Source organism: Myotis daubentonii, chromosome 3 (assembly GCF_963259705.1).
Source record: "Myotis daubentonii chromosome 3, mMyoDau2.1, whole genome shotgun sequence".
NCBI lineage: Eukaryota > Metazoa > Chordata > Mammalia > Chiroptera > Vespertilionidae > Myotis > Myotis daubentonii.
This window is the reverse complement of record NC_081842.1, coordinates 103,805,230-103,818,994: the sequence shown is the minus strand read 5'-3', so window position 1 is coordinate 103,818,994 and position 13,765 is coordinate 103,805,230. Positions and strand designations below refer to the sequence as shown.

The 13,765-nt window shown below is 34.5% G+C and overlaps 1 protein-coding gene across 10 annotated transcripts in view; it reads right to left on the bottom strand.

The window, feature by feature from the left end:
- Nucleotides 1-13,765, bottom strand: part of USP25 (ubiquitin specific peptidase 25) — a 181,669-nt gene that overhangs the window by 44,773 nt on the left and 123,131 nt on the right. For all 10 annotated transcript variants that reach the window (XM_059688108.1, XM_059688111.1, XM_059688109.1 and 7 more), the window contains 4 exons: nucleotides 13,638-13,708; nucleotides 12,693-12,921; nucleotides 10,743-10,943; nucleotides 920-1,059 (listed from right to left, as the gene is read on the bottom strand). In XM_059688108.1, coding sequence (XP_059544091.1) covers nucleotides 920-1,059; nucleotides 10,743-10,943; nucleotides 12,693-12,921; nucleotides 13,638-13,708 — 641 coding nt within the window. The remainder of the gene's footprint in view (nucleotides 1-919; nucleotides 1,060-10,742; nucleotides 10,944-12,692; nucleotides 12,922-13,637; nucleotides 13,709-13,765) is intronic.

The following is a 13,765-nucleotide window of genomic DNA, read 5'->3' as shown; positions in this document are numbered from 1 at the left end:
GAAATAGCATATCCCAGAATGTTATAGTCACTGAAAACACAGTGCAATACCAATGTGCTCAATTTATTGTTATAAAAAGACACAACTGAAAACTACCAACAGAAGAATTATCATGACAATTTTGAACGGAACACTACTGAAATATGCATAAACCATAGTGTAAGATAATATTTACTACTCTAACCTAAAATATCTGGTATTTTACTGTTAAACACATTTCATGCAACAATGAAAATTATTCCTTATTCTAAACTATTCCAATGTAGTAAGACTAGAGATTGAGGGAGGCGTGAGAAACACACTTGACCCTTGAACAACATGGATTTGAACTGTGCAGGTCCATTATATGTGGATTTTTAAAAATAAATACTGTAAATGTATTTTCCTTCTGATTTTCTGAATAGCATTTTCCTTTCTATACTTTATTGTAAGAATATAGTATATAATACATATAACATAAGGAATATGTATTAATCGACTGTGTATATTACCAGTAAGGCTTCTAGTCAATAACAGGCTATTAGTAAAGGTGTTGAGGAGTCAAATTTTAAACTTGAATTTTTAACTGCTCAGAGGGCTGGCACCCTAACCCCCATGTTGTGCAAGGGTCAACTTGTAATGCTAAACATTCTAGTTCTCTTTTTAATTCCCAATCAATGACCAATTTAACCTATGACTGTATTTTTCATAATTCTCCAACAGGAAGTTAGTAACTTATTTTTAAAAAGACTAATTTTTTAACATTATAGAGGAAAAAACTACAGCTGGGGTGTTAGGTGATGCCCCCAGTCACTGTTCATGTGGATGAAGAGCCCATGGCACTGCCTACCCCGACTCCCAGAGAGCTCACTGTCCATCACAGAGCTAGGAAACGTCATGAACATGGCTATGCTCAGAGGGGGAAAAGAAAAGTTCTTACCGTCTGCAAAACTGTTTCAGGACTTTTATCTTCGTGATCGCTTGATGCCTTGGTAATTGTTCGAATAGTTTCTTCTTTCAAGTGCTTTGAGAAATCACTTCTTGATGGCTGCTCTAGATATTCTGGTTCTCCTGCTTGTGCTTCATGAGAAAAGAATCAACTGTATATCTAATAAAATCAGAGCATCTATACTAAAATTACTCTATTATTTATTTCTAATTCAAAGTTAGGCAATCATCAATTTTATATACACACAACACTTGTCCCAGAATTAATAAAAAATCCAAAAGTAATCAAATAATTACTGAAAAAAGTACCCATTATAGTTTATGACACAGAATTCACAGTAATTTTATTTGCACTAAATCTCAAAATCTCATTTTAAAAACCACTAGCGTTCTACAAAAAACAAACAGAAAGGATTTGGTTTGTACAGCAATCCTGGCCTACCTGGCCTAGGTCTCTACAGAGCTGTTTTTCTGGCTACACTATCCTTTTTCACACCTACCTGACAAAAACGCTAACCCTGAATGCGCCCAATCTTCTCTTTTTTTCTAAACCTGCCCCTGGTAGCTGAGTGCTGTCAGGGAAAATAACAATTACTCATTGGCAAATTGGTGTTAAAATAAATTCAAAACTTCAAATACCATCCCTGCTAAGAACTCCCAAAATGATATCCACGACCCATGTTCTGACATTAAGACCCACAGATGCAAGTGTTCTCTGAATATTTACTGGGTAATTCACAGAAAACTCCAGACGTTAAGGGGCCGTTTCTTAGCTCTCCGACATAATCTTGTGTCTTTTGCTCAAAAGGAGACTATCCTAGCTTTTTCAGCTTACTGAATACATCGAAGAGATCGAGTTCCAACCTTAGCTCTTTCCTTATTTTCCTCCCTCTGGCTATATGTTTACTCACTCACACTCCCTCATCTAATAACTAATTTATCCTTTTGTTTAAATACCACTTCCCTGTAAAAGTATTACTGATTACAACATATCTCGGACCACTGGCATTTGGTGTGGAAGGCTGTCCTGTACTTCCTTGGCATTTACCCAGGAGATGCCAATAGTACTGTTCCTAGGTGTGACTTCCATTGTTGTCAATACCCTTAGGGGACAAAATCACTCCCAGATGAGAACCATTGCTCTAAACTAACTTACACTCTCTTATTAATAGCACTTACCACAATTATAACTTAATTATTATAGATATATGTTTCATGCCTATACCCCTTGCTGGATGTAAGAGCGGGGATGTTATCTCCCTTTTGTATTGCTATTTCTTCAACACCTACTACATAATAAAGCACACAATAAAGTAATGGAACAAATGAATTAATAAGATTATGAATGAATATAAGGAAGAAAAAAGTACACTAAAACGTCCCACGTTATTGGAACTAACTGAGTCCTTCCTCAACCAACTGGTAGGACACAACAGGGCTCCTGTCATCCTTTCCAATATTTGTTTAATTAAAAAAAACCTCTCCAAGTAAAATATCATTCAAAAAGAAGTACTATAATTTCAAATATGTACAGCCATTCATTTATCCAATAAAATTTAATAAGCATGTAATTACGTGCCAGGCACTAGACTAGTATTGAGTGCAAACAATATAGCCAGTCTCTGCTCCATGAAGTTGGCAGTCAACTATGGAAAAAGTCATTAACCAAAGAATCACACATGTGAATTGTGACACTATTACAATAATACATTCTAGCAATAAAATGGAGGGGTGACTTAAAAGATGGGATTTGAAATAAAGTGACTCTTTTGCTGGATGGAAGAATGAACAGCCCAGGTAGTGAGCATGAGCTGGATCTGAAAGGTTAGTGCGGCTGGACTACAGCACAAGAGGAGATATGAAAGTGAAAGAATGTTTTCAATACAATGGCAGCATGGCAAGTTTTAAAAAATGTATTCCAGCTACACTGTAAAGAATGGATTAGAGAGGAGAGTAAAATTGGAAATCAGTGAAGGTATGAGAGCAGTATGAACAAGAGAAGACAGCTTTTGCTAAACAGAGATAGCAACGGGGTAGAGAAAACTGGGTAGATTCAAGTACAGTTTGGAAATAAACAGCATGGAGATTGAATGTGAAGATGACTCCAAGTTTTTGGCATGAGTAAGGAGGGTGATAGAGGTGAAATATAGTCTAGTGGGGAAAACTAGAGGGAGGAATGCCTATATTGTGTGATGAGCAGAGAAGCTAAAATAAGTTAAAGTTCTCATTTCTGTACTTTGTGACTGGGCTGCAATGTTCTTTCAATGCTCCTGTATAATGAATGAGGTAAAGAAAATCTTAGGCTACACCTCCAGCTTTAGCAGGGCTTCTGTTTCTGGTAGGTATCATGGTTAAGTGACCTAAGCCAGCTTATTTAGGGCTTATCAAAGAACCTTCTCATTGATAAAGATTTTACCTGTGTTTGCCCCCTTTGTCTATTCTCACTGTAATAGATAAAACATCAATGGCCGGTAGTAGCATGTGAACTTAATGCTATTGAGGGCCATGAAATCTATCTGGTCTGACACGGGTCTAAATCACCAAAATCTGGACAGTAAGTTCTTAGAAGCAAAAGTAATTTTATCTAATCAAAACCATCAATATATCTTAGGTTATCAAGGTCAAGGTTTCATTCTACATAGGAATCCTTATGAGTAATGCTGAATGGTTTTGTATAATTGTCACACAGAAAGAACAATTTCCTCTAGAGTTTTCCCTGTGTATAATCTTGCAGGGAATATATTTGAATGGTGATGTAGTATAGTAAGTGAACCTATAAGGATTTGAGATCTGGGAATTTGAAAATAAAAACCCACACTTCATTCTCAATATATTTATTGAGCCGGTGCCATTTTCAGTACTCTGCTTGGTATTAACAATGGAGAAAAAAAAAAGACATAAAATTCACTCACTTTAAGGAATTCTCAATAAAATCAGATAAATATATACTGCATTACAATAGAAAGTACTAAATGCAATATCAGAGTTATGCACAAGATGTTATAAAAGTGTGGGCCTAATACACACACTTGAGATGATGCTGTATATTAAGAAACACCTCCAATTTGACCCAGTGATCCCAGTCTAGGAATATATCCCGAGAAAATAGAAACACCAATCAGAAAGGATATATGCACCCCTATGCTCATAGCAGTACCATTTACCATAGCTAAGATTTGGATACAGCCTAAGTGCCCATCAGCAGACGAGTGGACTGAAAAACTGTGGTACATTTACACAATGGAATAATATGCCATTGTAAAAAAAGAAGGAACTCTTACCATTTGCAACAGCATGGATGGAACTGGAGAGCATTACGCTAAGTGAAATAAGCCAGTCAGAGAAAGATAAATATCACATGATCTCACTCATTTATGGAATATAATGAACAACATAAACTGATGAACAAAAACAGATCCAGAGACAGAGAAGCATCGATCAGACTGTGAAACCTCAGAGGGAAGGTAGGGGAGGGTGGGGGTAAGGAGGAGAGATCAATTAAAGGACTTGTATGCATGCATATAAGCCTAACCAATGGACATGGACAACATGTGAGTGTGAGGGCATGAGTGGGGGGATGAGGGGGCAATGGGGCAATAAGAACACATATGTAACACCTTAATCAATAAAGAAAAGAGAAAAAAAAGAAACACCTTTTAGAAGAAATGCCAACTGGGCTGAGTCTTGAAGGATTTGTGGAGAGGATTATCTTGGATATGGGAAAAAGATTAGAGGAGAAGGAATAACATATGCAAAGGCATTGCAAAGACAGATGAAAGATTAATAAAATCCTGGCTGTTAATGAGTTTCTACACTACATGTCTTTATTTTAAACAAATTAGAATACAAATACAACATAAATTTGATAGTGAAAATAGAATTAAGAAGAAAAAGATAATAAATAATACAGGTAATTTTATGGGGGTTCATAAACAATTTGAGAAAGGTCTTAAAGAATAGAATTTCAAGAATATTGATTGAGGACATTTAAAAAATGAAGGATTCTTGATGAACAATGATAGGAAAGTTCCCTAAAGCAAGAGTATTGGGTAATAATCTAGTTTAAATAAAACATAAGGTATTCATAGTGAAGCAGTTTTGGAAGAATTACAAAGGAGTCAGATTATAACGGTGGGTCTGCATAACAAAAATAAATTTCGGCTTCATTTTGTCAAACCAGAAGAGTACAAAACATGCTGAGAACAAAAAACCAAAATGAAAACAATAAAAAGCTCTTTCTGCTACTCAGACATAAGCATTGTTAATATTTTTAGTAGTATATAATTCCAGACTTCACATACCCACATTTTTCAAGCAAAAATAATAATACTGAATATTTTAAACTTAATATAATAAACATTTTCGTGTTAATATATTTTTTTACTGGTTATACTGTTTTCTTCTGTCCAGAGGGCCCATGAAACTAGTACCCTACCATATATCTAGGCAATTTCCATTTATTTGTAAAATAAAAAAACACAAAACAACAAAAAGAGTTAGTTTTGTGTGTGTATGTGTGTGTAAATACACACAATGATTTATCTTCACCCTATGTACTCCTACAGAAGCCTCTTCATTGCTGGCCTATATACATGGTAGGCACTTTATATACTAACTGGTCCCTCCATTTAATGTGTAATGTAATTTTCAGGCTTTGACTTGGATTACACCTGGTGATTACTTGCATATCATTTATTATTCTTACTTCCTGGATGTCTACCTTGGTTCCCTACCTACAGCTACAAACTCCTAAACATACTCATTTCACCATACGTGACCAGTTCTCTCTGGAGGGATATAATACCCCTGTACCTAAAGTACCTCTCAAATGATTCATTTGTTCTATGGGTGCTTCACTGACATTTTGGACGGCCATGTTCTATGTTCATAATGAAGGGGGCTTCATTCACCTGTTTGGTTGTTATAGACCAGCATTCTCAGAGTACTCTGAGCCTGCTCCTTTGGTCCACTTTCACGTTGAAGTAAAAGATTGGGAGGGCTTGGACGCATTCTACTTAAGCATATTTCCTGGTTATGTTCTTCAATATTTTAAGAGGAGAGTCAACTTGACAACCATTTGGTTTTCTGTTAAAGTGTAAGGATCTGCTCTTTAATCAACTACTAAAATAAAGCAACATCTCATATCTTACAGAAATATCTAAAATCTTGACTTACTAATGAGTCATACTTATTACACTCACATCTAGAAGAACATTTAAACAGGACTGCTTCAAAGATATGTAGTCCATTCATTGCTAGAAATATAATTAAAACTGACAAGTCCCCAAAAGTGGTCTATAAAGAGCAATGCTATGCTGGCTATAATGAATCACCAAAAACTTAAAATTTCAGATTCCTGAGTGCCACCACAAATAGAATTTTGGGAATGAGGGATGGGGTAGAGGCTTAAAAAACAGTTAAACTTAAAATATATCCAGAACAGAGATACATCTGCACCACACATTTTTAGCCTGCTTCTCTAATGTGTAGTAATTTTGGCTATACTTTTTTTTTTCCACACATGACTTTTAATTAAAGACTGGCCAGTGTTATATTGATGTTAAAACTGCCTTATTTCTTGGCATTTTTTTTAAGAGTTCTTGGCTGTACTTTTAAAATGTTGGCATTCTCATACACTGAGGATCACCTCTAGGAAACTCAGTTACTGAAATCTCCATAAGGAATGAATTCAGTGCAGAAAACATTCAAAGGGCACCTATCACATGTCACTTATTGTGCTAGATAAACAGGAACATCACCCAGTTCCTGTTGAAAGGAACCTGAGAATACTGAGAACACTGTTCCTTCTACCAGGTCTTACTCTCAGAAACCAGCTGGACTTTCCTGGAATATCTGTTTATTTTTAACTTTTAGAAAAGTTATTTTTAGGTAAGTCGTAGAGCCAATTCTACATGATGCCTCTAGGCAAATTATGAAACCTTGTGGAATGCATTTCATTCCAATACTAACCATTTCCACCTTACTTTTCTTGTTTTGGTTTCTTTTGTTTTCATTTGAATATACTATAGTATGTTCTAACAACTTCAAATAAACTTTTAGTAAAATAGGAGTATCAGGCATAGCTCTTCTCTTCTTCAGATTAATTTCTTTGTTTTACAAATGCAGTCTAGAGCTATGCTGCTTAATCAGAGATATACCTCAAATTATCTGAAGATCTCCAAACATAAGAGTCCAGTTAAGTTCTCTTTTCTGGTAAGCAGAATAAGGAGGTAGCATAAGATAAATCAAATAATACCTTTCCATCATTTATTACTTTGTTAATTAAGACAATGAATGATATTAGAGAAGTGATGCCTATGGGTTTCATGTTAGAAGAACAAATACTTATTGAATTAATATTATAAAAGTTAATCTTCTTATTGGAATATCACACAGAAGAAATTGAATTTTAATAGCTCTTATGTTACAGTTTTACTGAGAACACTTGTAGGGAGGGAATAAAATCACTCTGATGAATTTTATCAGCAACATTTCCTTGTATTACTTCATAATCCTGGTGTACAACTGAGAGATATAAATACAGGTTTTCTTTGATACTTTGAAAGTATTATACCAAATTAAACAAATTACTTAGAAAACGGTGAAGAGAAATAAAAAGAATACTAATGAGAACAGATAAGTGGTTCCAATAAACACTATAAGTTCCTTTAGTCAACTGTGATATGTTAACTTCCCCTGCAATGGAGGACAAATTTCTTAGTATGATATTATACACACACACATATACATACATACACATTCATATATATATATATATATATATATATATATATGGCTAATATGCTAAGCGTTATCTGGGTAATGATGTCATATAGCAACGCCCAGCTCCCTCTTCCTAGCAACTACCCGTGGTCAGCAAACGGCGGCTCGCGAGCCACATGCGGCTCTTTGGCCCCTTGAGTGTGGCTCTTCCTAAGCCTTAGGAGTACCCTAATTAAGTTAATAACAATGTACCTACCTATACAGTTTAAGCTTAAAAAATTTGGCTCTCAAAAGAAATTTCAATTGTTGTACTGTTGATATTTGGCTCTGTTGACTAATGAGTTTGCCGACCACTGGACTAGCCTCTTTGCAGGTTCTTCAGCCCAGGAACAGGACTTGCTTTATAGCCAGGTGGAAACATTTCACACTTTAACCAAATGTTTGTGAAGTGTCTTCCTGTGCCTCATCTCATTTGATCCTCACAGAGTCCTGGAGTAGGTAGATAGGAGACTCAGTGGAATCCTATTTTCTTTTCATTAGCCAGAAAACAGAGATTTAGAAAGCTTAGAAACTTGACCTGACTGAAAAGAAGTAAGAAATGGTGGGACTTGAAAATGATTTCAGGTTTTCTCACTGCACAGAATATAGTCAAACACTGCTGCAGTTAAATATTTTACCCTTTGTTCTCCCTGTGTGATCTACAATAACAATCTGCTTCATGTTGATATTTACTGCTGTGTTGCTGACAATTACTTGAAAGAGAAGTTGGGGTGCTTCACTGGGCTGGAAAAAGTTTAGCTAAATCAAAAAGCAGGTCTAATTAAGCAAGTTTATTCTACATATATAAAAGGCTAAGTTGACTTGTGCATGCACGATACATATAAAGCTCTCCCTGGCGCCAATCACATGCTGTGTTTTGATCTGTCATTGTCGATTGTGAATTTGCTTGACACTTCTATTATAGAGAAAGGGCGAATAGTGATATTAAAATATTTCTTCTAATTAATTTCAATGTGCACGAATCCGTGCACCAGGCCACTAGTATAGTAATAGAAACCAATCTTTTCAGCAATAACCTTATGCCCCAAGTTTATAGAGTTAGCATATTCTATTTCTACTAATTCAAACAAAGTGCCTATTTCTAGCATTTCCATGGAGGACACAATGTTTCCTATTAAGGTATATTGCTTTCTAAAAATCCAGTTTGGAAGATAACTATGGATAACTATTATATTTGAACTGACATTTCACCCTCTTTTATTTTTTATTCTACTTCCTCTCTGAAATAGTTGCATTTTCTTCGAGTTGTTTTTTTAAATACTGAGAGACATGAAAATGCATGACTAAAACCTTCTACTGAATTTTTTAAAATTACAAAACAGCATATAAAGTGCATGGTAGAATGTTCTGATCAGGAAAAGAGGGTGTGAGGCACACAGATATGACCTTTTATATAGAGAACATAGAAGGTGACAAATGTAAATAGTGGGGCAAAGTTGACTAGCCCTGTCAGATAGGCGTTAATATTGCCCACTTATGTAGGAATATGTATTAGTTTGACTTAGAATAGAACTGGAGCATAACCTTCATCTGAGTGTTTAAGTGCCACTACCAGTTATGCCAATTATGCCAATTATTCCACTAGAAATGAGAACAGCCACATGCAAATGGAATTGTGTAAAAGTTAAGGGAAGAATAAAACAGTAGCTACATCTTGAGGGAAGTTCAGGGCAGTGGTTTGGTGAGGGTATGTACAGAAAACAAGGAAGGAAGTCACAAAGGGATGAAATGAGCTGAAATTGAAAAGAAATACAATGTAGTTACTACACTGCGATTTGCGCTCAGAAGCCTCTTTGATACCTGCTGAGCTATTTCATTTCCTATAAAGTCACTGTAATGAAACCACAGCACCTCCCGTTATACAGAGTGACCCCTGATATATGAAAAGAAAGTGCAGTCCTGCTGCTAATAACGGCAGAGCTCACCAAATGGCAATGGTGCTATTCCGATATACTGTACTACATCTATGTATCAAGCATTGGTATCTTTGCTGGTATAATACCATTATCTTGGTCTTTAAAAAATTCTAAATCAATACCTCTTATTATCAAGATCAAGGACTCAACTATTCAGACTTGTAACTTGTTTTTATATAAATTGAATAGTTGAGTCCTTGTTAATCTCCCATTGAAAGAATAAGTCCTTCTAAAGTTCAAGTGATCCTGCAAAAACCCACCTAGGGATGTGTCTGCAAAAGATATTAAACAAGCACCTAAGATGCTTCCTAAACAACTAAAAACAAAACACAAAGACCTTGCAAAAAAAAAAAAGGGTCATTCAAAAAGATCCAAAGTTATAAAAAAGGAGCCAAATGTGTGAAAAAAAAAAATGTTTAACTTATCTCTTCTAATATCCCCAAGAGCCCATTTCCTACAGTAGTAAATATTACCCTGAAACATACTCACAATTCGATGATGATGAAATTAATCTTTTAAAAATCAGAAGACATTCTATTTTCAATTTTGCTACAACATATTTTCTTTATTTTGGCATAGTGTTTAAATATTTTATTGATTTCATCAGCTAATAACTAGAATATTTTTAATATTTATATTTTTATACATTTATCTCTGTTTTATAGTTCTACATACATTTCTACTTGGAATATATTAAACATTTAGTTTGGGCTACTTTTATTTTTAATTTTAAGAACAATGAAAAAATTTATATATTTGAGTATACTCAAAATATATATGGAACAGTGTTATTTTGCTCAAATATAAAATCACTTGAATTCATTTTATTGATAGCTTTATTGAACTCAGATTTTTGACTGTTCAGGCGGTTGGCACCCAACCTATGTTATTCAAGTGTCAGTTATACATGTACACAGTGATGTCTGGCAAAGGGGTAAACTAAATTTTGGCCTGTGGTTATCTCTGAGTGATGAAATTTCAGATCATTTTTACCAGCTTCTTCACACTTTAAGATAACTAAAATTTGTTTTTTATTTAATAAGTATCTTATTTTATAATAAAATATCAATAATAAATATATTGATAGTAAAACATGGTTTAATAAAATGGACTAACCTGTTGTTCCAGAAGACTCTGACTCCCTCAATTTCTGAGATGCTAAAAGTTTTTCCTGCAGAGCTTTCTGGGCAAGTTGTGCATCCCATTCTTCTAGTTCTTTTTCAAATCGCTGGTTATCTTCCTCAACAAAATCTCTCAAATCCGGTGGTAATGTTTCTATTCCAACAAGGGCCTGCCCAGTTTCTTTATTAAACTCCTCTGCAAATTATATTTCAAAAACTAATATAAAATTAAGAATTAAAGGAAAAACACAAAGCTCCAAATAGAATGCATTTCAAATGAGATATAAAGTATAAATTATTAGTTAGTAAATAAATATTACCTAGAAATTAAAAGAAAACTCAAATGCTCAGAAAATCAATGATTCAAATATTTGATAATCCATTAGTTAATATTCTCATCTTTCATTTTTAATTGGAAGAGTAAAAAATGCAACCAAATATAAAGCCAAAATTGCTACTCAAACACTGACTACTTGTAAGTACTACTTTTTCTGTTATAAGAAAATACCAGATGTCTGATTATTCATGAAGTAAAACACCACAAAATGAGAATAACTCATAACCTTATTAAGCTCAAAATAGAACTAAAATTCTTTTTCATCAGAGGCAGTTAAGTAGTAGCAATATATTTATACTAGAGGCCTGGTGCATGAAATTCGTGCATTCAGGGTGTGTGTGTGGGGGGGTGAGGGTGGGGGGGTCTCTTAGCCTGGCCTACGCTCTCTCACAGTCTGGGAGCCCTCAACGGATGTCCGATTGCCAGCAGTTGGACACCCTTAGCGCTGTCCCAGAGGCGGGAGAGGCTCCCACCACCACCTCTACGCTCACCAGCAGTAAGCCTGGCTCAGGGCTTCTGGCTGAGCCGCACACCTCCTGTGAAAACACACTGACCACCAGGGGGCAGCTCCTGCGTTGAGCATTTTCCCCCTGGTGGTCAGTGCGCATCATAGTGACCAGCTGTTTTGCTGTTTGGTCGATTTGCATATTAGCCTTTTATTATATAGTATGCAATTTGAAAACTAATTAACATAGAAAGATTTTTAAAAGATTGTGTAAATATTACTTAAGTTATTCAATTTCTACTCCACAAACACTAATTAAATTTTTTTCAATCACAAGTGGATTTCCTAGCTAGTTTTGCTGAATAATTAAAGGAAGGTTGATTTTATCAGTTTCGACAAACCTTTATTAAGTGTTTTCTATATGCAAACCCTATGTTAGAATATAAAAAACAAAAAGACATAGTATGACATAGTCCCTGGCTTTGGGCAGGTCAGAGTGAAGTGGGAAAGACAAGTCAACATACAACTGCAACACACAGTAAGTGCCTGACAGAGGGATCTCTGAGAATACCAGGAAGTTTTCTTTCTGGCAGACAAGAAGACTTGCAAAGCAAATGACACTTAAAATGAACCTTGACAGACGAGCAGGAATTAGGCAAAAAAGGAAAGAAATAAGAACATTGCAGGCAAAATATAAAAAAACCCGTAAGAACATACAGATATGAATGTGTGAATAAAATGATTTGGTGAGAGCAGAATACAGCAAGAAGTTCAATATCATTTTGAAATGGATAGACAATGGTCATAAATGAGGTTGAAGAGATAATCAAGAGGTCAGAAATATGTCAGGGTGAGGAACTTGAATATGAGCCAATGTGTGTTGTAGTCATTAAAGAATTTTAAGCAAGGATAAACATGTCATATTTATATTCTACAATGGTTAATAAATAGTTAACTTTGAATACAAAATATATTCTAATTGTCACCCCTGGTCATATTACATTTTGATTTGGGTTTACTCACAATAACCCAATAGCATTTTCTAATCATATCCATCATTCCCTGCGTGAATTTTACATAACTCATCAAATCAGAGACCAGAGTCACATAAAAGGATAACTTATTTAAAAATATACAGCACCCTATATATTTCGTATTCTTACCTTGTATTAAGCATTGTGCCTTATCATTTATGTACATTAAACAGTATGCACTGGCATTTCTATAACCACCAAAAGAGTCCCTCACTAGCTCTTCCCATGATGATCTTGTCACAGCAATATCATTGTATTTCATCCATCTGTTTTCATGATGATCAAAAATGTATGCCCAGTAGTGCCCGGCATTAGCTTGGCCTTCGTGAACTAAAACAGCATGTAAGCGATAAGGAACCTAAATATGAAAACAGAAGAGTTAAACAGCAATCAAGAGTCTCTTTACTGTACCACATTCCATGAAACACACAAACTATGTGACTAGAGGATACATAGAAGCATATTTCCTAATAAAAGAAAATTGGCTGAGATTAAAAGTTTGAAAAATATTAAACTACAAAATAATAAAAGAAGGGGAAGATAAGCTAAATATGTGGAAAGCAGACAGATGTATAAATTGGATGATTTTTAAAATTTTGAAAATGTATTTTATGCAAGTATTTGTTGATCTATTTCACTTATTTCTTTTGAATTAAGAGCTTATATTTTTATATAAAGCACATGATTTGTCTAAATCTTCAAAATTATAAACTCATGGCTCAGTTTACTAAAATGGCTTATTCTATTAAACACTAGAATATATTTACCAGAACTTAAAATGAAATTGAGTCCTATACTTTCTCCCATAATTTTAATATCTTTAAACAACCTTATGATTCTCTCATGATTTTATTTTTAAATATTAAGGGGAATTCTGATATATTTTATTATTAAAAATAATAAAAAGAGTAAGCAAAAAATACAGTATGGAAATATAACTGAATGGGGTAAATATTAATATGGCTTCTTCAAGTTCAGAAATTTTATAACAAAACATGTAAGAAGAATTTGGTTAGGATAAATAAAACATATAAATAATTTTTATAATGCTTACTAGCTCAAAATTTAACTTACTTGGATCATAGATTTGTCCGAGTACATTAGTTCAATAGTTCGATGGATTCTGGATATGCTTTCCTGCAAATCTAAGAGCAGAAGATGTCATTTAATGATTAACTTCAAGAATGTTTCTACTGAGACCT